This window comes from Gracilinanus agilis, chromosome 2 (assembly GCF_016433145.1).
Source record: "Gracilinanus agilis isolate LMUSP501 chromosome 2, AgileGrace, whole genome shotgun sequence".
Lineage (NCBI taxonomy): Eukaryota > Metazoa > Chordata > Mammalia > Didelphimorphia > Didelphidae > Gracilinanus > Gracilinanus agilis.
The window spans coordinates 114,693,675-114,721,071 of record NC_058131.1 but is presented as its reverse complement, the minus strand read 5'-3'; the positions used below and the strand labels follow the sequence as shown (position 1 = coordinate 114,721,071).

Below are 27,397 nucleotides of genomic sequence, written 5' to 3'. Positions count from 1 at the left end.
GCATGGCTGAGTTATGAGGTTTTTGAATCAATTGGCAAAAGAAATAAAAAATATTTTAAAAAAACATAAAAGAGAAAAAATAACTTGTGGATGAAATATAAAATATCAAAGCCTTATGTCTATAAAATCTAAGTAAAGGAAAAATAAACCTATAACAGGTCCTTGAATCAGGGCCCAATTAAAGTGATTTCTGTAATTATACACTTAATCAGTAGCCGGGTCTACAGAAAGTTTGCCACATTTTGAAAGACAGAAAAGGAATTAGATTTTAGCAGCATATGGAAAATAGCATTTCTTGGTATGATTTACCTTTTCTCTAAGGGATACTGGAGCCAAGATGGCAGCCAAAGGGAGGTGGTTGATAGAATGTGCCTCAGGGAAGACCTGTCTCTGACATATGTCAAAACAGCCACAACCTTGAACCTCAAACAACTTCAAGTCCTCTTGTCTTGGCTCAAAATTTCATCAATCCCACTGGTATTAGTTGGTCTCTTTGACCTTCTGCTTGATTGGCATTATGCAGGTTAGCTTTGTGCTTTTTTGGCAATGTATAGTGGCTCTTTTTGTATTCCCTTCTTCTGGAATCAGACAGAATCATTAAGCAAAGTCCCATAAATCAATGGCATTATTTCTATAGTCTAAAGCTTTTTGAGTATGCAGGGATATTAGGGCTAATGGACATTTTTAAACTTACCCTAGTGAAAAATAAAAAAAAATTTAAATACTGGTAACATGTGCTTCGAGTTCAAAAGATGTGAGAAAAAATAAAACTCAAATACTAATTGCACATACAAGAAAAAACAATAATAAAAAATGTTTTAAAAATAAAAAACATATAGCTTACAATCAGTGACACACTGTGTCAGCCAAGGAGAATACAAAGATTTCTCACCCAAAATGAGATCCGTTTCTTTTTCAACTTGGCCATGATCTGCAGTGTGAGTGCAAATGATTTTCACAGAGTAACAGTTTTATAAAATAGTAGTACAGTAGGTAATACAATTCAAAAAAGTATCAAAATTCCCAATAGCCCAATTAATGACAATAGCAAACAAACCTGCAATTATAGGATTCACATGAGTTTCTATATAGCTACTTGCAGTATGACATTTTAAAAACCTATCAAGTCATGGATACTTGTCACAAATTCTACAGATCTAGCAAATCTTTCAACCTTGGCAAAGGTATTTTTAACAGTCTATTACTGCCATCACTCCAAAATTTGGCAGAGGAGCCTAGGGGAAAAAAAAAAAAACAAATCTCTCTACTGCTGATGAAAATCTTTTGGGTCTAAAACATCACCAAAAATCTAGATTGTTCTGGTGGATGTAGATTAAATTGAAGAGTTAAAATATCACGCACAAGCTACATAGGCTTCATGCTTTATATAAAACTTTTGTGGCAGGAACTTCTATTTTGTTCTCCTCCTTTAATTCGACATTCTTTTTAACATATATATATATATATATAATATCATTCAGAAGCTACTAGATATCTAAAAAATCATTTCTGAAGACCCCTTAAAATCAATTGAGATATTTAGCTCATTAAATTCTCCAAATGTTGTATGCAGGTTGTAACCAGTTTTGATGGAGTCTATCCATCATTATCTATGTGACAATTAATAAAAGCAAAAAGGAACAAAAGGGTCATTTAGACAACATGTGACCTTGATGGATCTGGTGACAAACCCAGCATACATAAGGAGTTATGGTTTTGCCACTGAAAAGGATTTGTGCAAGGTGTTTATGGGCTTTCACAATGATATGTTCTCCAATACAGTCATAAGAGAAAGGTACAAATAAAAATAATAGAATAGAATATGTCTAATAGGTAAAAACACAGTAGCTTAAAATGATTCAGTGTAATGGAAAGATATTGATGAGATTAATATATGAACTTAAACCTTAAAGCAAACAATCAGCAAAATACAATAAGTATGACAGGATACAGGCACTGAATTCAAAAGTCCTTTTCTCCAATTCCAATAGACTTTTTCACTTATGGAGGGGAAACAAAACACAAAAAGTTAACATCAATAGACTTCCAGATCTCTTTAAGGTTCCTTCCCCTCCCCCATATAATCATCCATTTGCATTTCTTTGATTACACCTCTAGAGTTCTTCATATATGCACTGGGCAGAATCTCCATTCTTCATGTTGAGAGTATTTAAGATTTTCAAAACTTTGTCAAAATATTCCAGTTTGGTCTGTAATTCAAGCAGCCTAGCTTGTTGCTACATATTCTTGAGGAAAAGTAAATAAAATGAGAAATATCCAATGAAAATAAAAACAGCCAATAAAAGAATTAAGCAGAGCCAATCTACTCTTGTTAACTCTACCAACTCAAACTGTTTTTTCAGAGTTTCAAGCATGTTTTATAACAGCATTATTCCTCAAAAAAAAAAAAAAAAAAAAGGCTGAATGGATTTTATTTACAAGTAAAACAAAAAGACCCTGACTGGAAGTGGGGGAGGAATCTTTCAGGTGTTTGGTAAGGGGCTTGGAAAAGTATTCTCCAGTACCTTTCTCTCTAGGGGCAAAAATTCAAGGGAGAACAATAGTGTATTTGCATTTAAAAGGAAAGTTTCTCTTGGTGTTTTGGGTCAGGAGAAAAAAGGGGAAAAAATCAGAGGCTTATTTCCTACCCCCCAAAACAATTTGGGTCTACTATGTAAGAAATAAAATTAATATAGGATGATAAATTTAAAAATATTTGGGTTTCAATGGGTTTATTGAAAGCCATTTAGAAAAATGAAGCCACATGCCTGTTGAGTTATTTTAAAGGGACCCGCCATTTACCTGCTCCTCCCATCCTGGCTCCTGCTCCACAGCCCAGAAAAGAGGAAGTACCAATCCCATTTTAAGTCTTTATACTTTTCTCTACATTATTACTCTTCCTGCCTATGTGATTACAAGCAAGGAATCATGGGAAATGTAGTTTGAAGACCCCTAAACTTGTTTAGATCAGGTACCTCAAAATTAGTTCAAGGACTCCCAAATTTCCAATATCACAACTGACTTGGTCACACACACACACACACACACACACACACACACACACACACACACACACACACACACCCTTGTTATGCTGTGTTATGCTGGGTTTTAGGTTGTAGAGGTTGGTACTGGAGACTTCCTTCTTATGGAAAAACCCTCAGAGACAATCCTCTCAGCTAGGAGCCCAGGGTCAGCTTAAAAAAAAAAAAATCTGCGTTAAAAACTAGGGGGGGTGGGCTGAATAGCGCAGGTTTTGCTGTTCCATGCTGTGTTCCCTTGCTGAAAAACAGCTGCTACAGGCTTGAAAACCCATGTGGGGTTGTAGGAGGAGTGGCCAAAGGGATTGAGGATCTCACCCTTCCATGGGAAAAAAATAGCGGGGATGACAAGTTCACAACAGGAGGTCTGGTCTCAGGCTGTTGGAGGCTGCAGGCTGGACAGGGACCACTCAGCAGAGGCAGGAGTGCAGGCATCAGGGCTAAGAGAGCTCAGGGCATGGGGAGAGAAGAGGCAACCCCAGCTCTTGGCTCAAGTGTTGGGTGGGTAGAGTCTGCACCACCAGGCAAATTTACTGTCTTTACTGAGAGACTGTCTTAAAAAATATTTGAGAATTCTATTCCAAAGTGGAAGCCATAAATGTAAACTTAAAAATTAATATACAATATTGCCAAGTATTTTATTTAACAAGGCTTATTAATAATAACTTGAAGTAAAAGAAAATTAAAAAGCTAGAGTAAAAAGGGAACTAACCCAGTCGTAATTTCTAGAGAAGAGAGTGAAAGGGTGGGGTTACAGACAATTCATAAACAATATGCAAGGATGCTACATGTACAAAGGGTGAAAAGGATTCTGGGAGATGAAGTCCAAGGGTTCAGTATGTTCCAGTTACACATAGGCTGGCATTCTATCTGTTCCACCTACTTGTTCCTATCAGAAATTGTACTTATTTGTAAATTTGGTTCTTGTGTTAATAATATCTAAAATTTAAAAACCAAATGGATATTACAGATGGCTAAAAAGAAAGGGAAAGGATAACTAGAGAACACTATGAATGTAGGAGCTACATAGGCTATCCTATTGAGCTGTCAACTCTTATTTTAAAAAATAGACAAAATCAGCCACATTGCCTCTATTACTATTTCTTAGAAATTTTGCACAAGGCAAAAAAGCTGCTAAGTCAATATGTTTAAAGAGCCCAGAAACCAATTTAGCCAATAGACAAGTATAAAGACTTGGTGGCAAAAAGCAACATTGGTTTCGGGAAGTGTCATTAGAGAAAAAGAACTTTTACAAAGCTTAGAATGACATCTAGCTAAGCCTATGGAAGGGGGGAAGTCAGTTAAGAGAGAATGAATTTGTATCTCCCTCTTTGGATCTTAGTTATTTGTGTATTGTCTTTTCTTTCTATAAGTTTATAAACTCTTTGAAATCTGGGTTCTGTCACATGTAATTTTGTGTATCCTGGGGCTAAAGAGTGCTTTATTCATACTAGATACTTAATAGGTTTTTATTGACTGAGTGAATCAATTAATTTTTTTTAAACCCTTAATTTCTTTAAACCCTTACCTTCTGTCTTAGAATCAATATTGTATATTTTGATAAGAAGCAAAGGGCTAGGCCATGGGGGTTAAATGACTTACCCACAGTCACATAGCTAGGAAGTGTCTGAGGCCAGATTTGAACCTAGAACCTCTCATCTCTAGGCCTGGCTCCCAATCCACTGAGCTACCCAGCTGCCCCCTGAATCAGTTATTGAATAGTGGAATATTTGGACTCTACCACCTCAATATTTAGGATATTTATTTATATGAGAAAATATCAGTAGCCCTTGAGAACATGAAGTCAGTAAGAATGAACTTGACCTGACAAAATGCCTATAGAAGAAATCAATGCTGAAGGTGACTTAATTTTAGGGATCAATTCTTAAGAAATCTAAAAGGGAAAATTTTAAAGAATAGAAAAAAAAACCCATAGAATTAGATAATTTGTTTGCCAAAGCTTTAAAAGTAACAGAAAAGATATAAGCAACTTATCTACTTCTTCATCATGTCAAATATTTATGAAAAGAGATAGCTTCACGTACTAGATAGGATGCTGGCCTTGATGTCAGAAGGCTTCAGATTCAATCTTGTCTCAAATACTACCTGAGTGTTTGTGGAAAACTTAAGCCACAGTTTCCTCATTTGTAAAATGTAGTACCTATTTTCATAGGGTTATCAAGCAAGCCCTTTGTAAACCTTAAAGCCCTGTATAAATGAGTTGTAGTTATTGTTTTGTGCACATATCTAGATATGTTAATGAAAACATGAAAAAGAATCAGATCACTTTTGCAAATGATTCTCTGCTATAGACTCTATGGCCATAAGGGCGAACCTATGGCATGTGTGCCAAATCAGCATGCAGAGACTTCTCTGTGGGCATGTGCAGGCCCCTGGCTTGGCCAACTGAGAGCTTGATTCTGCCCCCCAACACAGAGGGTAAGGCACTCTAGCCTCTCTCCACCATTGCAGAGGCTGAGTGTGGCTACAGAGCCTTGGCCAGCCCTGAGGGGTGTGGCCACACCCTAGTACCCCCCAACCCCTCCCCAACCTTCCCTCCAGCTACCTCATGTCTGGTCCAGGGCTGGTAGCCTGGCCCTCCCCCCCCAAACACAAGGGGAGGGTATGGGGCACTAGAGCCTCCCCATGGAACTTGGCCCCTCCCTGTCCCCAAACATGGGGCATGGCACAGGTTCCCTAAAAAGTTCCAAAAGGTTCACCATCACTGCTCAGTGGTTATATAGTTGCCCATGAGATTTGTGGAATTTCAGGGATGGTTCACAGCATTGGTCTTCAAAGTCAGGGCTGTGTTGTGCAGTAAAGTTTTCAAGATACTTCACAGACATTATCTCTCAGTTGATCCTCATAATCACCCTAAGAATTAATTACTATTAATCTCCCCATTTTACAGATAAGAAAGGTTAAAGTACTTACTCAGGGTTGTAACATTATTACCTATCAGAGGAAGAATTTAAAAAGTAATGGGAAAGTATGGTATAACTGAATTGTATATGCCTCAGAAGAGAAAAAGTTGTTGAAAAATGGCTGTTGCCTGAGGTATGGAACCAACAGTAGCTACACTATCCCTATGAAACCCTCTTATTTCCTTCTTTTCACTCCCTGAGAGCTCTAGATAGTAAAGTGTGTGTTTCACATTGGGTTTCACAGAGATGGTAGTTGTGTGAAATCTGGCATCGCCTATCTGCTTAGGTTCTTGGCTCCATCGCAGGCTTTCTTTTCTTAAGACTAGGGCTAATGGATTCATTTGTATAGTTTGGGTTGAAACCAGTCCTCATTTATTTATTTTGTTTTGTTTAAGTGCAGGGGCTACTCACGGACTGATCCCACTTTTGAATGTTTTGACCTTCCCCATTTCCAACCGTAGCCAGTGTGCCTCCTCCTTAGGCAAGCTGATCACTCTCTGCTCCCAGAGGCATGCTATATGTTGAACCTGATGCAGACACATGATCAGTCAGCACTATCCACTCTAAAGCTCAGGATTCCTGAATTCAAGAGACCCACCAGTGTCAACTCTCTGATAGCTGGGATTACAGGCATGTGCCATTATGTCCAGCCAACCCATTTCTAAGTCCCAGTCTTTTAAATGCCTGTAGAGATTATATGTCTTGTCTTTCGCACTTAGGAAAACTGTTTCATTCCAGTTCAGGGCTTAGAATATTTTGCTATAGTCCACTACCAATCCCCTACCCTGCTACTATAGATACTAAACAGATCTTCAGGTCTTCAGATTTCTAGCTCATTTGGAGCTCCTACGCTTGGACTCACCCCAATTGATTGGTGACCGAGCTTGTACAAACTTGGTTCACTATTTTCAGCTACATCTAGATAGCAGATCATGCTTTAGCTCCCCATCCCATCCAGCCATCCACCTTGGCCATCAACTCCTGGGGCTGCCCACACACATGCATAATCCTTCACTTCACTTTCCACCTCCTTAAAACAAAAATCCCTTCTCTCATTACTTGAATGTGTTGCCTTTCCTTAGTAAAATGGAAGCTCTTTGAAAGGCAGGGAGGTGGTTTTAAATATTTGAGTTTAGTAAAGAGCCAGGCATATAATAAGCCCTTAAATGATTTTTTTGTTCATTCATTGTACTGGAGTTCAACTATAAATCTCTGCATCCTCCAGTGGACTCTTGTTTGAGTGAGGGGGTAAGGGCTCTAGTAACCAATTTAGGAGATTTAGAAGGCAATTTTTTTTGTAATTTGGAAACATCACCTCCCTCCCTTTCTTTGTCTCTGTCTCTGTCTCTCTCTCTCTCTCTGTCTCTCTCTCTCTCTCTTTCTCTCTCTCTCACAGACACACACACATAAACATAAACATTGCCAATTTGTTCTTCCAGGTTTGTTTTTTGTTTTTGTTTTTATAATGAAGTTGGTAAACTGTCAGAGGAAAAACAGGCAGTGATTTAGAACCCATCATTTCTACAATTATCACAGGGTATTGCGTCAAAAAGCATTTTATCAGCATAAACATCATGAGTTTTCCAATGTACAGATTTTAAATTCCAGAAATTTCAAATTCCTATTTAAAAGAATAGGATTTTTTTTCTCCTAGGATGTTTTTGATATTGATCTTGCTACGGTGGATATGCAACGCCTTCATCAAAGTAGGAGCAGTGAGGACTTAGTGAGCATTTCTGAAATCTCTGACTCTGATCAAGAGTATTACAGGAAATTAGAAGAGCTAAAGGCAGCCCACAAGGAAACGATGGCAAAATTAGAGGAATTATATCAAAGTAAATTACATTTAAAGCCAGAGACCATGAAGGAAAAAATGCCTGGCCCATGTGATAGGTAAGTGTTTTTAATAATTCCTTTTGCATTTTCTTAGATTTAACCTCAGAAATGATTCATTGTACTGAACAAATACGTGGTTCAAAATATAAGAGTATTTTTCTGTACTATGTAGATATTTTGTACACTTAATGATACAAGTATAAATGTTTACTAGGTTGTATTTTTTTTTAACTTTCATGTTCATCCAGGGGGGGTTATAGCCTTCTTTTTGTCCAGTGGTATATAGAAACATTTGCATTTCTATCCAATCTATACCATCTTAATGATCTCTAATAATATAAATATATATATGTTGAAACCTTTACCTTCCATCTTCCAGAGTGCTACAAAGTATTGGTTCCAAGGTAGAAATATGATAAGTGCTAGGCAATTGGGCTTAAGTGACTTGCCCAGGGACACATAGCTAAGATGTGTCTAAGGCCAGATTTGAACCCATGAACTCCTGTCTCCATTGAGCTACTTAGTTGTCTCAATAATGTATAATTTTAAAAGCCCTGCATAATATGTGAATTAACAGAAATGCAATCAGGGTATGATAGAAGGCTCCCTGAATTATGAGTCATTGTTTAACTTTTTATCTGATTTACCTGAAGTATCCCAAAAGTTCTAGTTCTAGCTCTACTATTAAGTTGGAGAGACAGTGTTGCCTAGTAGAAAGAGTACTTACTTACTGCTTGGAATCACAGGGCTTGGGTTTGGGCCTGTTTTTGACACTGTGTATCAATACAGAAGACCAGATTCTTCCAACATTTTTGTAAGAAAGAACTATTTGGTCCACTTAGCACCAAAGTTAAATCATTTAATGGAAATAGTAAAGAAAGGATACTCGGGTACTTAGTCCTATCAGCCAAGGTGTTGCCCAAAGGTGCTGGATCTTAGAGTGTGTAGCAGGTTTGTTCAATTGGTGGGAAAGGGAGGGTACTTATATCTTTTGGCTCAGAAGTCAGGATTGAAAGGCCTCCTCCACCCATACCTCTTTATTGTCCACCCCTCCTAGAGTCTCAGAGGAATATTTGATGTATAATTTGGGCATGATTCCATAATAGAGTGCCTTGAATATAGTTAGCATTATATAGATTTTTTTAATAAAATTTGTGTGTTTGTTGAACTGAATCGAATAGGAATTTAAAATGGTAGCCCTGAGAAGGCAGGATGATGAGATGGGATAAACCTCCTGCCCTGGGCAGCATCTTTAGTCCTGATGACTTGTAGGGATTGTTTGGTGTCCATCATGAACCTTATGCACTAGTACTAATTCTGAATTAAGGCCAAATCCAATTACACACACACATACACACACACACACACACACACACACACACACACACACAAATGCATGCATGTATACACTCTATATTGAAATAGAGAGTCATTGATTGTAGAACAGACTTTGCATGTATATATGAGGATATATGACTTTTTCTATGATATACCAAGGAAGAGAAAGAAAGCATAGATATACATAAATTTACTGATCATTTCTTCATTTTGCCAAGGAAATGTATCCATGGTCTAAGGACATGACTAAGTCCCAAGAGGGTCTCCAAGTCCTAAGATATGCTGTACAGACCCTGGACATTAGCTGGTAAGACTGGGAGTAGGTCAGTCAAGTAAGCATTTACTCAGGAACTATATTAACATTAGAAGGTTGGCAGAGCATTTTATTTGTAAAATAGGGACAACAGTTCTTAACCTGCCACCTCACAGGGACATTATGATAAAAGTGTTTGTAAACCTAATAGTTTTGTGGAATGTGAATTATCAGTTATCAATTAACTCACTTCAGCTCTGACCCTTAGTTTTTCTCATCTATAAAATGGACTGAGACATGATTATTATTTTTTTATGGGCTCTTCTCTTTTGGTCACTTTTAGCTTACTACTCAATGATTTTATAACATATACATCTATTGTGGTTTCTTGTATTTGATCAAAGTGTAACACATTACTTTTTCCTTAGCTCAGGGTGGATCTCCTCCTCCTGTCAACCTGCCAGTTTGCAAAGATCATTTTCTGAGCCCGATTTGAACCAACCTTCCTCTGTTAGTGTAACAGATGCATCTGAGTATGGATTTTGCAATCTAGAAAAAGAAAATACGAATGATGTAAAAATAATGCCTTCTGCTAAAGAATACATCAGAAACATGTGGGTCGATTTTTCTGTGAAAAACTATCCTTGTGCTCACTCTGAAAGTTCAGATTCATCACTCATTGAAAAACCAGAGAAGAAACCAAAGATTTGGGTGCCAAAGATTACAGTGCCAGAGCCTTTTCAAATGACCATCCGAGAAGAAAGGAAAAAAAAAGAGTGTCTTAACTCCCAGGCAGAGAAAGATAAGACATTTAAACAGCTAAAAATGCAAGAAGAACAAGCAGAGAAAAAAAGATTCCGAGCCAATCCTGTGCCTGAGTCTGTCTTCCTCCCTCTTTATCATGAATTACTAGAAAAAAATGAAGAAAGAAGAAGGAATGTGAAGGAGAGATGCAGAGAGATCCTTCTGGCCACCCAGAGGCCATTTGCATTTATTGCAAGGGAAGAACTGAAGAAAGCTCAGAAGATGCAACTGACTGATCCACCAAAGCCCGAAAAGAAAAAGAGTGTGTTTAAAGCCAGACCTGTTCCCAGGTCCACCTACAGCTCACCTTTTGGCGACAAACTAAAGGAAGAGGAGTTCTTAAGAGAACTTCAAGAGCACTTGAGAACACAGCTGCTCTTACAGAACGCATCACTCCCCAGAAACATGTGGGCTCACCAGTCGCCCTCCAAGAGGAAGCTGAAGCACACAGACGAGTGTGGAAAGACTATACATGGGAACAAGGTCAGGTATCCAGTGCCTGACTTCAAAACCCTCCATGTAAAATTTCAGAAGCAATTCTTGCAGCAGAAGAATCCCAGGCCCACCACAGTCTGTGAACCATTTGATCTTTTAACTTTGCGGATCCCCTCCAAAAAGGAGAAAATTTTGGAAGACATTCAAGCTGATGAAGAATGTTTGAAAGAAACACGTTGGCCCTATCTCTCTCCTCGAGGCAAAGCACGAGCAAAGCACTCAAGGACTGAGTATGCCCTTTGTGAACCAAGTGATTATGATTCTCCCAGAGCTACTGTATCTTCAAGAATGAGACAACAAGCCATCAGGTAACTCTATACACCCAGAATTCAAATGCAGGCTTATCTAATCAGTGATTGATAAATCACTACCCATAGTCCAGAGGAAAATACTTTATCTTGGTCAACTGAAAGGAATTACCCACTGGATTAAATTGTAAAATTCTGTGGGAGTCACAGAACCCGCAGGCTGGAACTGGTTGTGCTCTTGCTGGTAGGAGTGCCGCGGGTCTATTGGAGTACAGCAAAGTATTTTTCCCAATTAATACTTTTTCTGTCCCACAGCTCTCTGGAGTAGAAAGGACTGTAATCAAATAGCCTAATGTGTCCCAGTTTTTAAAGTCCATTCCACAAAAGGAACAAATGATTGAGTTATTTGATTTATTTTATCTCAATCTACCACAACCTGTTTTTCTGCCTTTAGTTTATTACATGTAGATTCTTTTTTAAAAACTCTTCTTAGTGGCTTAAAATGAATTCATCCTTAGTTTATTTTGCCCTCAGGAGATCCCTTGAGGAAAAGAAAATATTAGAAGAGGAAGAAAAACGGATTCTAGCTAAGCAGAGGAAAAGAATGAGAGAATTGCAAAAACGGCTGATGACCCACGTTCGGGCTTTTGATACACGTCAAAGTTTAGCCCAATCTAAATCCAGAATGACAATGCTGAGGTATCATTTAAAGAACCTTGAAATTCTAACAGTATTTTTATGACTAACATGAAAATGTTTATGTCCGAAGAACAAAATGCTACCCCCAAAGCCAAGAGAGAAATGGAGTCTAACAATTTAAAATATTATGATGCTTGTGAACTAAATAGTAATTTATTTTAATCAATTACGATATATATTCCTTTAAAGAAAATGAACAGTTGTTTTTTTTTAATTATCAACATTAGTATAAGGGAATTAATCTGATACTGAGTCATCTTAAGTATTTAGAAAAGTCCATGGGAAGAGGGTTAGGTTTTTTAAGGGTACTAAAGGTGTCAGTAGAGTTGTTATTCGGAACACAGCTTACTATGATTATCATTTAGGATAATAGGAGTTAACATAGAGTTTATCTCTGGGCACACAACTTACTTCTCTTTTTTGATGGTGAAAAATAGAGGCTAGACTTAGGATTCTTGTAGTATAAGCAATTCCCTGGGAGGACATTCCTTCCCCCATTGCTGATTGGCAACTGTTCTGCTATGTATAGTCTTTACTTTGTTGCTTAGGGACTCTAAGACCAAACAAGATCATGTGTGGTGTGGTATGTGTGTATGTGTAGGGGGGTATAGTATCTATTTATATATATCTTATATATAAATACATATGAGTATATGGGTACAAATAGATATATAATTTTTATCTTTTGTATGTATAAGTATATATAGATATATACTTTTTATTTTTGGGGGTGTAAAGGTATTATATACTTTTATCTTTTGTGTGTATATAAGTATATATTTTTTTATATTTTGTGTGTGTATATAAGTGTTCTCTCTCTCTCTTTTTTTCTTTCTCTCTCTCTCTCTCTCTCCTGACAGCCAATGTACAGGATGATCCAGAAGGCTTAGAAATTTCCAAAGTATAAATGCTACAAACTTACAAAAAAAAATTTGAAAGGTTAATTATTTTAAATGTAAAAATATCAGTTTGTTTCATATTAAAATTCAACATCATCGCTATTTTGTGCTCCATACACTCATCCAGTTTTCTTTTCTTTTTTTTTTTTTTTTTTTTGGCTCCTCTAGTTTTCAAACTTGATTAAAAACTTTCCTCAGCTGCTACTCAGTGACTGGAAAAAATGGATTTGTAATTCTAGTTTATCTTAAGAAGGAGATTTTGACACATATGTGATTGATAGTTGTGACCTGACCTAAAAGAAAAGCTCTAAAGGAGATAAATCAAATGGCTGAGGAGCCTAGCAAGAGTACAGTTCAGTTCATTGATCTGAGAAGGTGTCATCCAGAAACAGGCATGTTTGTAATGCATAGTGCCAGGGTGTTCAGTCTTGTTCCAGTTAAAAGTTTTTTATTCAAGATTTGCAAAACTAAATAAATATAAAATAAATTCAAATAATTAGACTTTAAAGTCATTGTTTTTTGTAAGTTTGTAGTATTCATACTTCTTAAGTTATTAAAGCTTAAAACAGCTCTGAGACTTTTAGGACACTGTGTGTATATATGTATGCATGTAATTATACACATAAGTATGTGTGTATGTATATAGAATTATGTCATAAGAAATCTTAAAAGAATTCATTTATTCTCATATTTGGGTATAGGATGAGAAAATATATACTTCTCTAACCTAAGATTCATCTCTAAAGGTTGGAATGTTGAAGATAGATAAATCTGAGACAGTGACATAATGAGGATGCATTTAGAATGAATGGCCTGGTTCAAGTTCCCATTCCTGACCCATTCTGGCTTTGTGCCTCTGGGCAATATACTGTCTCCAAGACTGGGAGTTACAGAACAGTAGCCAATATAGACAGGGAGAAAGAGAATTTTCTTCCCTGGCAGCTCCTACACCATTGAAATCACAAGTCCATATGATAAATATACAAGGTGTCCCAAAAAGCCCCAGGGAACTTGTATAAAGGTATTCCTTTATGTATGTGTGTGTGTGTGTGTATCTGCCAGCTATTAAATGGATGGTTTGCAAATTAATTAGCTAGTAGAGTATATAGTCGTCTCTCTAGGCCAGGTCTTGTTTACTAAATTACTATTTCATAGACATTGAAGATTTCATTTACTTCAAAAAGTATCCATTGTATTCCCAATGAATAGACTGATTCACCCAATAAGCATTCTATCTGGCTCAAGCCCCATGAAATAATAATCATAATAATAATACAACCTTGGCTAAGGAAATGAAATATTAATATGGTAAGCTGTTTCATACGGAATTCATTTTAAAATTGTGACTTAGGAAAAACTACCATTATATGTAATTCTTATTTTTAGCATAACTTATTTAAATTAATTTCTTCTTTTATATTACTCTAATGATAGAAGGAATGAGAAGGAAAGGATGAAAGAGTACCTACAAGAACTAGAAGAAATAGAACAGAGATTGAAGAAGAGGCCATTACTGTTTGAAAGAGTTGCTCAGGTTGTGTGGATTGGAATTTAGTTCTTTAGTTTTTTTCTTTTATGTTTTCAACTCCCAACTTTCCCTTTTAATTTAGGAATTAATAAGTAGTTATGACAGAAGCATCAAATTAACCAAAATCTGAGACCATAATTCTGCCAATGCACTTTTAAGTCCATATAGAATGTAAAATTTATTTCTATATTAAGTATTCCTAATTTTTTTCATGTAAGCACTTTAGTCACTGACTCTAAATAGTGGTTATTTATATTTTTCAGGATTGATTTAATTTAGGTTTTAGGGTAAGGCTTCTTTTCTTTAATTTTGGATGGTGAAAAGATTTTTAGGAGTTTTGTAAATTAAAAAACAACAAAACTACCAATAATATCAGCCTGACTTCAGAGTATCACATTTCAATCACTACCAATGAAGATAATTTAAGTTGTAAAAAACAAATTTTCTGTAAATGACATCGTCATAATACAAAAAAAAAATGACTGGTAGTCCAAGTTGAAGTACTTTTTGCAATCCATAATCCCTTTTAAAAGCAATGGGAAGGGGCAGCTAGGAGGCTTAGTGTTGAGAGTCAGGCCTAGAAACAGGAGGTCCTGTGTTCAAATCTGGCCTCAGACACTAATTAGCTGTGTGACCGTGGGCAAGTCACTTAACCCCCATTGCCTAGCCCTTACCACTCTTCTGTCTCAGAACCAATACACAGTATTGATTCTAAGGTGGAAGGTAAAGGTTAAAAAAAAAAAAAGGCAATTGGCTGTGTATATCTAGTTTAACTTTAAACAAATAACTTTTACCCAAAAGATAAGAAGTACTATTAGCCATATACATATAAGATACAAACCATAGAGAATTAGGATCATAAACTTATAGATTTAAAAAACTCTTAGCAAAGTAAAGCCCCTAGGTGGTAGCTATATCTTCCTATTGATATGGCCAAATAAGGTTAGTTATACCATGATATATCTCTTCCACAGATAAATAGTTGTACCTTATTGAAAAGGGGTATGTATGCCAGTTACGCTCTACTCCCAAATCCACATAGGATTATAGTGTCACTGTATCTTTTTAAAAGATGCAAATACAGGTTTTATATGAAGGCTTAAGCATGATGTCATGTATTACATTTTATTTCATACTTCTAGTATGAATTTTTTTTTTAAACCCTTGCCTTCCATCTTAGAATCAATACTATGTGTTGGTTCTAAGGCAGAAGAGCAATAAGGGCTAGGCAGTGGGGTTTGTGACTTGCCCAGGGTCACACAGCTAGGAAGTGTCTGAGGCCATATTTGAACCCAGGACCTCCTCTCTCTAGGCCTGGCTCTCAATCCATCGGGCCACCCAGCTGCCCCCAGGTATGAATTTTTAATATCAGTTTTAGATTCAAACAGAGAACACATGTTCAATTGTGTGTTTGCAGCATAAAGTAATTTTATCATTTATGACCAATGTAGCCCTCTGAACAGGATAATAAAGCAAAAAAAATCACTTTGGAGACAGAATTATACAGTTCTCTGGCTTGTATTGATCAAATTAACTAGATTATGACTTCTTGTTCTCTATCCTGTGCTGCAAAGGCATCATCTTAGAGTACTTCCACTTCATCATTGGTGAACTCTGTTAATAAGCAGTTAGATCATTCAGTGAATTCCCAGGCCTCAAACATTTTCTAAGTCTATAATAAATGAGGGGAGGGGTAAGAAATAAATGGATACTTTAAAATATGGATCTGTTAGAGAACCTGAGTTGCTTTTACTATATCTAATGCATCTCTTTCCATTTAAGTTTATGAAATTTCTCCAGTATAGCAAATGAACACTTCATTTTCAAGTTACGGCAATCATTACAGAGAAGTTTTTATTTTAACTTAATATTTTTTGTTACTTCTCAGGATAAACACCTGTTCATTATCAACTAAGATATAGTTACTTAAACTTTGAACATTATTATTAGTATATAGAGATGAAGAATGGATATGTAGATATGTAGGATATGCAGAAGAAATCTGTGAACCATTTGCTAAAGTCATTGAAGAAGGGGGGAATATCCTGGAAAGAAGCATATAAAATGATAAGGATGGCGAGAGGATGGTAAAAATCAGATGTCATAGTCTTAGTACGTAGCCCAGTGCCTGCTACATAGTAGGTGTTTAATAAACGCTCATTAACTGACTGACTTGGAAGAGAAGTTGACCAATGATATCAAAGACAAGGTTAGGAGATGGAAGGGTCAGTGGAAAAAGGCATGGTCGTCGGTGAGAGTAACTAGAGAAATAGCGATCTCAGAAAAGTGAGGTGGAGGAAACAGAAATTATTTTGTTATTAGCATATATTACATTACCACCTGGGTGGAAAAGAGGAGAACAGATGAGAAGTTTGGGAAATAGATCACAGAGTCATGATTGATTAACAGCAGAGGAATTCAGTAATTCAATCATACAGACATCTGTTGGAGTTCTCTCCCTGCCAAAAGCAGAGCAGTTAAATGTTCTGGCTTTACTGATCATTTTAGCCCTCAAAAGGTAGAGAGATGAAAAAGGGAAAATTCATATTCTCACTAACAAGGAAGAACTGATTGCTGTGATGGAAATGATAGCAGCCCTAGGAGGGAGTTGACTTACCTCCTAGAGTTTGTGTTAGAGAAGGAGAGGAAATCAGGACATATTCTACATACTCCCTAAGTGTACAGAAAATGGTCCTGTAAATATACCATCTGCAGTGCTATAGCTCAGAAGGATCTGAGTTTGGGTAGAGAGGTACTAAGAACAATCAAAAGGAGTTTATTCAGTCATATTGGGAGAAAAGGAGACTTAAAGAAGAGATGAGATTTTTCACCTAAAATGGATGGGACAGCATCAGAGAAGGCAGCTGCTCAGTAGTTCTTTTATTTGTTTTCTCTACAAGGGAAAATAACCTTTACCTGGAAATGACTCCCCAGAAGTGATTAATAGGGGTTGCTACCCAAGATAGTAAGGATATAAGAAAGCACCTTGCTGCCCTTGGTGGCATATTTAAGTAACCTAGCTAAAGTGAAGTGGATCTTGAAAAAAGTGATTTGTGTGATCACTACCAGTGATATAGGAAAGATCATGGAATATGGAATAGGTCCCTCAAGAATGGAGAAAGGCAAATGAAGTCCTGATTTTCAAAAAAAAAGAAGAGAACAGAGTCTGAAAACAGTGAATTTTACTTTAGTTCCAGGGAAAATTCTAGAAAAGTTCCCTAAGGAGATAGGTAGTGAATGTCTATAAAGAGGAGCAATCCTGCCTGGCTTCATCAAGAATAGTCATGCCAGACTAACTTCATTTCCTTTTTTGTCAGAATTAATAAACAAGTAGATGAGGTACATGCTGTGGGAATAATTTATCTAGATTTTAAAAAAAGATTTTATTTTCCCAATTACATGTAATAATTTTTTTCAACATACATTTTCTCAAATTATAAAATCTAAATTGTCTCCCTCCCTCCCTCCGCTGCCCCAGAGATGCTAAGCAATTTGATCTCTAGCAAAGCTTTTGAAAAAAAGTTTTCTATTTCTTTTGTGGAAAAGATAGAGATATGGGGTTGGCAAGAGGTCTCCCACACCCTTAGTACAGCCCAGTCCACTCTGAGGTAGCTCCAGTTGTTTAAGAAGCTTTTGCTTACATCAAGAAATTGGCCTTGACTGGCTCTTCCTGAAATATAGGGAAGGTTTGTTTTGTGACTAAGCCAATTATAGGGTATTCAGGATCTCATACCTACTTGTGGGAGCCTCTACCAAATTCAAATGTCCAGTGATCTTCAGGTGTTTCAAAGCCCCTGTAGAAAGCCACAGCACTAATGCAGTACAAATTAGAAAGTAGCCCAAAGCTAGGCTAGCCTTTAGCCCTTCTTAGCTGTGTGACCACTTAGCTTCTCTGTGCTTCAGTTTTTTTATCTGTAAAATGAGGGAGCTGGATTTCCAAAGGGACAGCTAAGAGCCCTTTGAGCTCTAAATCTATGACTGACTTCCAGTCAGCTCAGGCGGTACCCCAAATCCTTGGAGGACCCCAGGATCTTTGGAGGCTTCAAAACTTGTCCAGTGTTCAGCAACACTAATTCTTCAATTAGCTGACACCACAGAAACATTCCTGCTATGCTTCATGGAATTGCATCTCATGATAGAGAATTCTTCACTACAGAGTATTAGAAACTGCTGGTGGGACATGGAAATGGCATGTTACTTGTTTTAATAAGTGTTATGTGGATTTACAAGCCATCGACTGAGGGAGGGGCATAGACTTTACGTTCTTTACAAGTTATGAAATACAAATCTCCAAAGATAACTAAAGTGATTGTTAGCTTGTTTACTGGCCTTCACCTATGGTCATAAACATGGTTACAACTGCAATAAAGATTTAAAATTTTTTTTTTAATTTCCCCATAGACCTATGGAGATACCAATAGAATTTATTTCCAGAGGAGCTTCTAACCACTTTCCCGATAAGTGACAGTGCTTTAACTTAAGGGAGTTTGCTTTTTAAAGCTAGATGTTTCTTGTTAACTAATTAACAAAGTTATTTTTTTCTTTTAGAATAATGCAAGACTATCAGCAGAGAAGCATTACTCTAATTGTTTAAGAAAACTAGGACTTTGTGAAGCACTTATTTCAGCAACAGGTCAAAATGCAGAGTATTTCACAGACCAAGAGAATGAAAACTGCACTGAAGATGAAGTAAGGTAATATTTAATTATAAATCCTTAATGCTTCAAACTTAAAAAATTAAATTTTGTTTCTTCAAACCTTCAACTCCTTTGTTTTTTATATATAATATTTTAAGGTTTACAAAGGACTAAGGACTTTCCCTGCAGCATATTATTTGTTCCTCACAGCTATCTTGTGACGTGGTTGATATTGTTTATCCCCATTGAAAGTTGAAGAAACCAAAGCACAGAGGGTTTAATTAAGTGACTTGTTTAGGGTCTCACTGCTCTTAAGTGTCTGTCATGGAATTTGGACCAAGGTCTTCCTGACTCCCAAGTTCAGTTCTCTGTATCACTATGGCACAGAGCAAAAGTACTCTTTTTTACTCCTAGAAAATGTAACAAGAGCAGAAATATGGCACATTGTGTTTTTTTCCTTAATGTGATGCTTTAAAAAAAATGAAGCCTTAATAATGAATAACAAAATCACTGACATAGAACATTTTTAAAAATAAAACCCTTACCTTCCATCTTAGAATCCCTACTGTATATTGGTTCCAAGGCAGAAGAGTAGGAAGGGCTAGACAATGGGGGTTAAGTGACTTGCCCAGGGTCTGGAAATGTCTGAGACTAGATTTGAACCCAGGACCTGGCTCCCAATCTACTGAACCACCCAACTGCCCCTGACCTAGAACATTTCTAAGCATAAAATGTAATTTTTCCAGCTGCCAGCTATCTACAAGACTTTCTGGTAAGGAATTAGCACACCCCTCAAGAATCTGAGAAAGACATAGAATTACATAATAAAAGAATATACATGAGGATTTGTTTACCTTGTAACCAGATAATTTTTCCTTTGGATGATTAACATGAAATCCTTTTATTTATTTATTTTTGCCTGTCTTAGCCTAGAAGACAAACTAAGAGAACTCTGGGAAGAAAGTGATCTGGATGACTTTGTGAGCTAAGATGGCCTCAATCAAGCTGATAAAAGATCACTCACAAGAAAACTTGGTGGAGAAGAAAGTGGGAATAAGAAAAGCTTTTTATGGTGCTGGGATTACTGTTGCTTACAGCCAACAGCTACCTGCCTTGTGTTAGGAATGGCTCTGGAAACACAATCTTTAGAGACAGGTCTCTGTCCTCAAGAAAATGTTGGATTTCTGAATAAGTTTTTTTTAAAGTCCCAAATCATTGCTCATAGATGCTTTTTAAGCAAATCATGCACAGCCTCTTTCAATAGACACAGGAAGAAATTTTTAAAAAATTAAGTGCTAATGTGAAATCAGGGCTGCACTATTGTTTCTCCTTTGTATTCACCATCGTTTGTAGGTGAATAAGCATTTCTAGTTCAAATAAAAGTGTTCCTAAGAGCATGATGTGGTAAGACATTTTAATTTCTAGCTATATCTTCCTTATAGTGGAAAAACTAATGAATAAGTAATATCAGTGAGAACTGTTAAGTAATAGCTCACAGAAAGGAGTGGGTGCTTTTATTATACCCATTTTACAGTTGAGGGAACTGAGGCCGGCAGAAGTTGACAAACTTGCCCAAGTAAAGTGTCTGAGGGCAGATTTGAACTCGGTTCTTCTTGCCTCTCATAGTGAATCCATTCATTATGCCACCTAGCTGCCTCAGATGCCCGGCACAGAGGGACCTTGTTGGCTTTTTACTTGCTCTTACCCGATTTTGAAAGATTTAGAGAAAGGGTAGGTAAACCAAGGCTGAGGATTGAAAAAGAGGGTCCCACCTGGCTGGAAGGGCTGCCGCGCTAAAAATAGATCGGTAATCCCGGAGTCTGCCCGCCCCTCCCCCCCCCCATCCCCCCGGAAGTATTCTGAGCCTGCGGCTGCCTTGCCGGCCCGGAGGCCCACTTCCCCACCCCACCCCCCATGCTCCACCACACTTTCTCCAGTTAATCTTCGGAGTTCCTGCTTGGAGGTCTTTGCCGCTGCCCTATGGGCATCCTCCCACTGCCCGAGGCTGCTAGGGATCCTCAGAAGGGGAGGTGCCTGGCCAGGGCTGGCCCAGAAAAGGTTACGTTTGGGTGGGGCTTTTTAATGACATTGAGAAAAAGAATAAAAAGCTAGAAGACCACTGTGGGGGAGGGCCTGGGACCCCAATCGGACCGGGAAGCCTCTGGAGAATGCTGTTTAGACCACAAAAGGCTCCACCTCTCATTTCATCGATAAAAGGAGGCGAGCCCTTTCTCTGCAACTTAGAGGGCCACCTCGAAAGACTCTTGAAAAGTTCAGTGACTTGCCCAGGGTCACACGGCTGTGTGTCAGAGACGTTTGAATCTGGGTCTTTGAGTATGGCTCTCCGACCTCAGACGGCACAATAGAAAAGGCTAATATGGAGCTGAAATTCAAGATAGATAAGGAGGAAGTAAAAAAAGGCACCTACCATGGTATTATTAGGCCTCAAAGTATTACAAAGCAGGAGTCATAAAGGGAATTTATATAACGATAGTTGGGTGGCTCAGTGGATAGTGAGCCAGGCTTGGACGCAGGAGGTCCTGGGTTCAAATGTGCCCTCAGACACTTCCTAACTCTCTGTGACTCGGGACAAGTCACTTAACCTCCATTGTCTAGCCTTATGGTTTTTCTCCCTTGGAACCTGGTTTAGAAAATAGTATTTAGTGCTGCGGTGATGGATTTAAGTCAAGAATAAAATGTACATTTTGGGACATGGACAAAATAAAAGGCAATTTTCCTTGATTTGCTATGTATGCTTTCATTATAAATATTTTTATTTTTGTGGAGTTTTTTTAACTTTGAGCGTTGGCAGTGTGAGGGGGGACTAGGAATAGGCTTGCTTTCCCCCTCCAAAAAAAAAAGTAAATTATGAATATTTTAAATACACCAAATAGGAGGAAGGTGGGCTGAAATCCAGACTGCTTTGAAAGATAACAGAATAGACATTGTTTCATGTGCAATCTTCTTCTATTTTATGGTGTATAGAAAGTGCTCCTTTTATTTCATGTTTGTGACTTTCCAAAAAACCCAAATATGGATGGTTAAAAAAAAGATTGGGTGCTGGTTTAAAGACAGAAAAGTAGATTTGTGGAACAGAAGTAATTGAAAACAATAGACTCTTGTTTGATAAGCTCAAGTACATTTTTTTTGAGGGAAGGGCTTCCTGCTGGAAAAAGAACTGTAGCTGGGAAAACTAGAAAGCAATTTAGCAGAAAATAGATTTAAGCCAGTAATGGGCAAACTTTTTAAAGAGGGGGCCAAAGGAAAGGAAATGCTCATCTGTCAGTCTGTTTCTAAGGCAAATCTTTTGAAGTTTCATTGTATTGTATCCTACTCATTGTATCCAGATTAGGGAGCCAGGGGATAGAACATTTCAGGGCGCCCCCCACCCCCACCAGGCCCAGGGTTGTAGTTTGCCCATCACTGATTTAAACCAATAGCTTACACATATGCTACAAAAAAAAAAAAAAAAATTCAAAACAGCTGACAATAAGAGACCATATTATTAAAAGAAGAGGACTAGAACAGGTACCTTTCACAAGTATGAGAGATCAGAATTTTAACTAAAGGAAGGCTAGAGATTGTTTATATATAATATAAACATATATATAATTTTATGTAGTGAAATCGTGTATATATATATATGGGTATATATACACACATGCCATTTTCACTACATAATATTTTAACTTTGCATTAAACCTTTTGTTTTTGTTTTTTTAAACCCTTACCTTCCATCTTAAAATCAGTGCTTTGTATTGGTTCCAAGGCAGAATTGCCATAAGAGATAGGCAATGGGGGTTAAGTGATTTGCTCAGGGCCACACAGCTGGGAAGTATCTGAGGCCAAATTTGAATCAAGGACCTCCCATTTCGAGGCCTACTGCTCAATCCACTGAGCCACCCACTGCATTAAACCTTTTAAAGGTTTTATGAATATCATTAAAGGTAGAATAAGAGAGGCTGTAATGTAGGGGAAATGTTTTCATCAAATATCACAATAGTCTAATATCCATAATATATAAGAGATGCTACAAATATATAATATTAAAAACCTTACCCCAATGAACAAATAGAGAAAGGGATATGAAAAAACTATAATAATGCTGTAAATTGGCTCAAATATTCTGGAAAGTAATTGGAATTATCCTAAGAAAGTAAGTAAAATGTCTGTACCCTTTGACCCAGGGATCCCACTGCAAGGCATATATCCGAAAAAAAATCAGCAACCAAAAGAAAGGCCTCATATACACCAAAATGTTTATAAGATCACTTTTTGTAATTTCAGGGAACTGGAAACAAAAAGACCCATCAGTTGAGAAATGAAATGGGGAAAACAAGTGGTAATACATGAATGTAATGGTATATTGTCACTGGTTCCAGAAGAAACAGTGAGCTTCAGTGATAAATACTGAGAAGCATGCAAAAACATGAACTGATGCAGAGAGAAATAAGCAGAACTGAAAGCAATATACACAATGACTACAACAACATAAATGGAAAGAATGACAGCAGAGCAATAGAAGTTGAATGTTGCAAAATTGGGTCACCAATTCTTTGGTCCCAAAGAAAAGATGTGAGAAAATTCCTCCCCTGATCCTTTTGCAAGAATAGATGTGGAATATGGAGCATGTGTTGGCTGGTTTAGATGAATTTTTTCTTCTTTTCCCCTTTTAAAAGTTCTTTGTTATAAGGGATAGATCTCAGAGATATTAAGGGGAACATACAGAGAGAAATAGAGGTGATGTAAAATTTTTTTAAATCAATACAAATCTAAAAAGATAAAAACGTGTAGTTTTATTTTAACATTTTCCCTTGAAAGAGTAACAGTAAAGGTAGAAAGAGGACATTGATGCATGCTTTTATTTGTGCCTTAAAAGCCATAGCACACAAATCTGTGAAGATAGTAAAAAATATTAAATATAAAGTAAAACTGAATGAGACAGTAAATGACTTGTTCTTTAAATTGTGCTCTTTGTTTTCCCAAATTGAGATTTCAAGTTTCTGTCTCATTCACTAAAGCAGCTGTTCATAATCTTCTTTCTCCACAAACCTCCCATGGTACCTCCTTTCTCCACTCTCAGCTGAAGACCTTGCCTCATAGTTCACTGAAATAATTGAGGCCATCTGCTGGGAGCTTCTTCTCCCCTTTTCTTTATCTCATATTCCTCTGACATCTTCCCTCATTAACTGCTCCCTCAGGCCCTAATGAAGAGTTTATCTTTTTTGCCAAGACCAACCCCTTCATCTCATGCTCTCCTGTCTTCTCTCCTACATGATCATAACCATAATTCCCAATCTTTTATCTTCAGCCTTTCTTTGGGAAACTTGAGAATAGTAATGTTTTCTAAACCACCAAATCTGCTTCTAGCTCAATCCTCATAGCTATCCTTGAAGGGAGAAATTGTGGAGAAGGAGCCCACCTTCCTCATTGCCACTGTAAGGATGGGATTTGTGCAAGGAGGATGGGACAAAAGGAGCCAGAGAAGGGAGTTGCTGACAGTTGAGACCAGAGGGAATTCTGGGAAATTCTCTGGAGGAAGAAGGAGAGGAGAGGTCTTTGGGCGGAGGACATTCCAGCTAGAATCTAGTCCTGAGGGCTTCCTGAGGATTTTTCATTTGGAAATTGAAACCCTGATTCCCTGATCAAAGCCATTCCATTGCATCTCACCCATTAAGACTTCAACCATCCAGTTAGATAAGTTTTGGGACTCCATTTTGGGAGCAATCTCTTAGTCTCCTTCTCCCATTACCCAACCTTGCTGAGAGACCCCCTTTCAGTCAAAACTTACAATTACAGAAAAGGATAGTAACAGAAAACCAGAAATAGAAACAGAAGGAGAAGTGGCAGGGGAAGAAGCTTAGGAGTGGAAACCTGAAAAGTTTCCATCCAAGTGACATTCCCCATAGAAATAGAGAAGAGGGCACCCCAAAATCCCTCTGCTCTACACCCCTTTCCCCAATCCCTGAATTGCGAATAATAAAAGCCATTCATCAGTCAGATAGAGTTCAAGAGTGCCTGAGAGACAACAAGGGAGAGGGGAATCACAGCTTGGTCTGGCTGCCTCCATCTTGAAGCCAGACTACCCACTGTGAAGTTAACTGATCAGGGGGACGGGAAAGGGAGGTTTGTGTGAATCCTGTCCTTATTCAGAATCTGATTGGGGTACTCCATACCTCGTCTTATAGGGAAGCCTCGCCCCCAACTCCCGTGGGGTGGCACAACCATCCAGGTCACCCAGGTTCGGGATAACACCCCCTTAAAGTCTCCCAGTGTATATTTGGCCCCAGGAGAGAGCTGGAAGAGGGAGTCACCACATAGACACTCTTTTCTCCCCTTTTATCATAACATTGGTTACTGGCACTTTTTATTGTTACACCACCACTGACAACTATTGACCAAGCAGAAAAACACAAGAGCCCTGAAACTAGTAGAATCTCCCAGATTATAATTCCTGCTTCTAGTCCGGTGCTCACAGTCATTATTTAAGGAAACAACTGCTTTGGGGAGAGAGGGGCACCAACCCCACTAAATACCAACCAAGGGCAACTCACAGGGCAGGTAAACCTGTCTAGCGGAAGCAGCAAGGCTCTCTGACAGGAGGCAATATCTGCCAGACAATGCAAAATGCCACCATTTCCTAGACCACCATCTTCCCACAGCCTTTGATAGAGGCATCGCAGGATTTAGAACCTGAGAGATGTGGGAATAGCTTTGCTTCCAGCCCAGTCTCCACAGCTATTATCCTGAGAAGCAACCTGTGTGGAGATATAGCCTGGAAAGTGCTTCTATTTGTATAGAAGACCAGGAAAAGAAAGTTCATGTCTCCAAAGTCCTTGGTATTGTCAAATAGTTCAACTTTATAAGTCAATATCAATTTATCAGTAGAAATGATTTTTAAAAGAAGCATTTGTAAAAGTGAAATTTGGGAAATGCCATCTAAAAGTATATATATATATATATATTTTCTATGGACATGTGGGAGACTTTGAAACTACACTTCCCATGATTCCTCATGGTAGACAGGAAGTGGGATGATGTAAGAGAAGGGATATAGACTTCTGTAGTGACTTTGAACTTCCTCTTTAGCTACTGGGCGCGGGAGGAGAGGGGAGGTAATTATGGCTGAAGCGGCAGTTTTGAATTCTTACAAGCGCGTGGTCTAATGACTTTATCTATCAGCATGGCTTTAATTAAAATACTAATTTCTATATTTATATCAGCCTTTATTATTTTTAATCGTAATACATTAACATCTGCTTTACCAAGGACCTTGAGGTCAACTTGCAGTTAAAACTTATATATGTTCTCTACTCCATTAAAATTTAAGTTCAAAAAATAAAAAAATAATGTAAGTTCCTTAAAAGCAGAGATCAGTCTTACTTTTCTATTTGTATCCTCATTGATTAGCACAATGCTTTGCTTATAGTAACTCTAACTAATAATTGCTACATTCTTTCATTCATTCTCCTGTACTGGTTTCTTCCCTGCTGCCTACAAACACAATCTTATCTCCACCATTCTCAAAAAAACTCACTTGAATTGCTATCATCCTATATATTTCCTTCTCTTCCTTCTCTACTGATTTTTTTTGAAAAGTCATCTGTATGTGAAGCCTACACTTCTGCTCCTTTCTCTTCTAAATATATGGAAATCTGACTTTATCATTTAATTAAAATTGCTCTTCCCAAATGCGGGAAGCCATCAAAACTTGTGGTTAGCACAGCTCATCACCAGTTCTGAAACCTGCACAGCAGGTATCAGAATGATGGATGTTTCCACTCAGTTTCTCCTAAGTGACTTTTTTCTCACTAATATTCCCTTTTACTGAAATTATTGAAATCAGTATCCTTACTCAGCCCCAGGGAAACACAGAAAAACAATAAAACAATACAGGCTAATGGCAGAGGCCCCCTATAACTCCTAGGAAATTCCCACCCTTATATACAGTAATACAGAAATTACCCTAGAAGCCATTTCACAACAAATCAGCATATAGTGAGTTAATGTTAAAGATTTTAATACTCTAACTCAGATTCCCATACACAGGTGCCTACAAAAACAGGCCAGAACAGTCTCCAAGATTCCCCCCTCCCAGACCCAATTTGGTACAATACTTTAACATAAAAGAACAATGAATGAAATATGGAGAAATTGTCTCCTATGTACTTTCTCACCACTGTGGCCCAAGAGATACATCAAACACACCTAACACATTGTCTCCAATGATAAGATGGATGGTGAGAATGGATTTCCATGACAACTTTATGTGTGATCTCAAAGCATATAAAATAAACAAAGCCCAAAAGCTGACCAGAGCAGTCTTTATGATGCCTGGCTCTGGCTGAAACCTTAATTACTCTCATTCATCTTAATCATGGCACTGACGCTGTCTGCCACCAAGATTCTCCTGGACCTGTGGGAGTCCTTTCCTCCTGCACCCAAAGTTACCAAAATCTTAAAAAAAAAAACCTTTTCTTACTTCCTTCTCTCCCTCTCTCCCTCCCTCTCTCTTTCTCTTCCCTCTCTCCCTCCCTCCTTCCTTCCTTCTCTCTGTCACTCCCTCCCTCCTTCCTTCCTTCTTTTCTTCCTTCCCTCCTTCCTTCCTTCTCTCTGTCACTCCTTCCTTCCTTCCTTCCTTCCCTCCCTCCCTCCCTCCCTCCCTCCTTCCCTTCCTTCCTTCCTTTCTTCCTTT

At 37.8% G+C, this 27,397-nt stretch overlaps 1 protein-coding gene across 5 annotated transcripts in view; it reads left to right on the top strand.

Annotated features, from left to right (window-relative positions):
• FAM161A (FAM161 centrosomal protein A) overlaps positions 1–20,081 on the top strand; it is a 31,683-nt gene extending 11,602 nt beyond the window's left edge. Inside the window, exons 2-7 of one of the 5 annotated variants that reach the window (XM_044660680.1) lie at positions 7,620–7,858; positions 9,821–10,999; positions 11,477–11,638; positions 13,972–14,071; positions 18,614–18,759; positions 19,631–20,081. In XM_044660680.1, the coding sequence (XP_044516615.1) occupies positions 7,620–7,858; positions 9,821–10,999; positions 11,477–11,638; positions 13,972–14,071; positions 18,614–18,759; positions 19,631–19,691 (1,887 nt within the window). In that variant the 3' untranslated portion in view covers positions 19,692–20,081. Of the gene's footprint in view, positions 1–7,619; positions 7,859–9,820; positions 11,000–11,473; positions 11,639–13,971; positions 14,072–18,613; positions 18,760–19,630 lie in introns of those variants that run through there. The other 4 variants (XM_044660681.1, XM_044660682.1, XM_044660679.1 and 1 more) reach the window with 4 other exon arrangements.
• Positions 20,082–27,397: the final 7,316 nt, after the last annotated feature.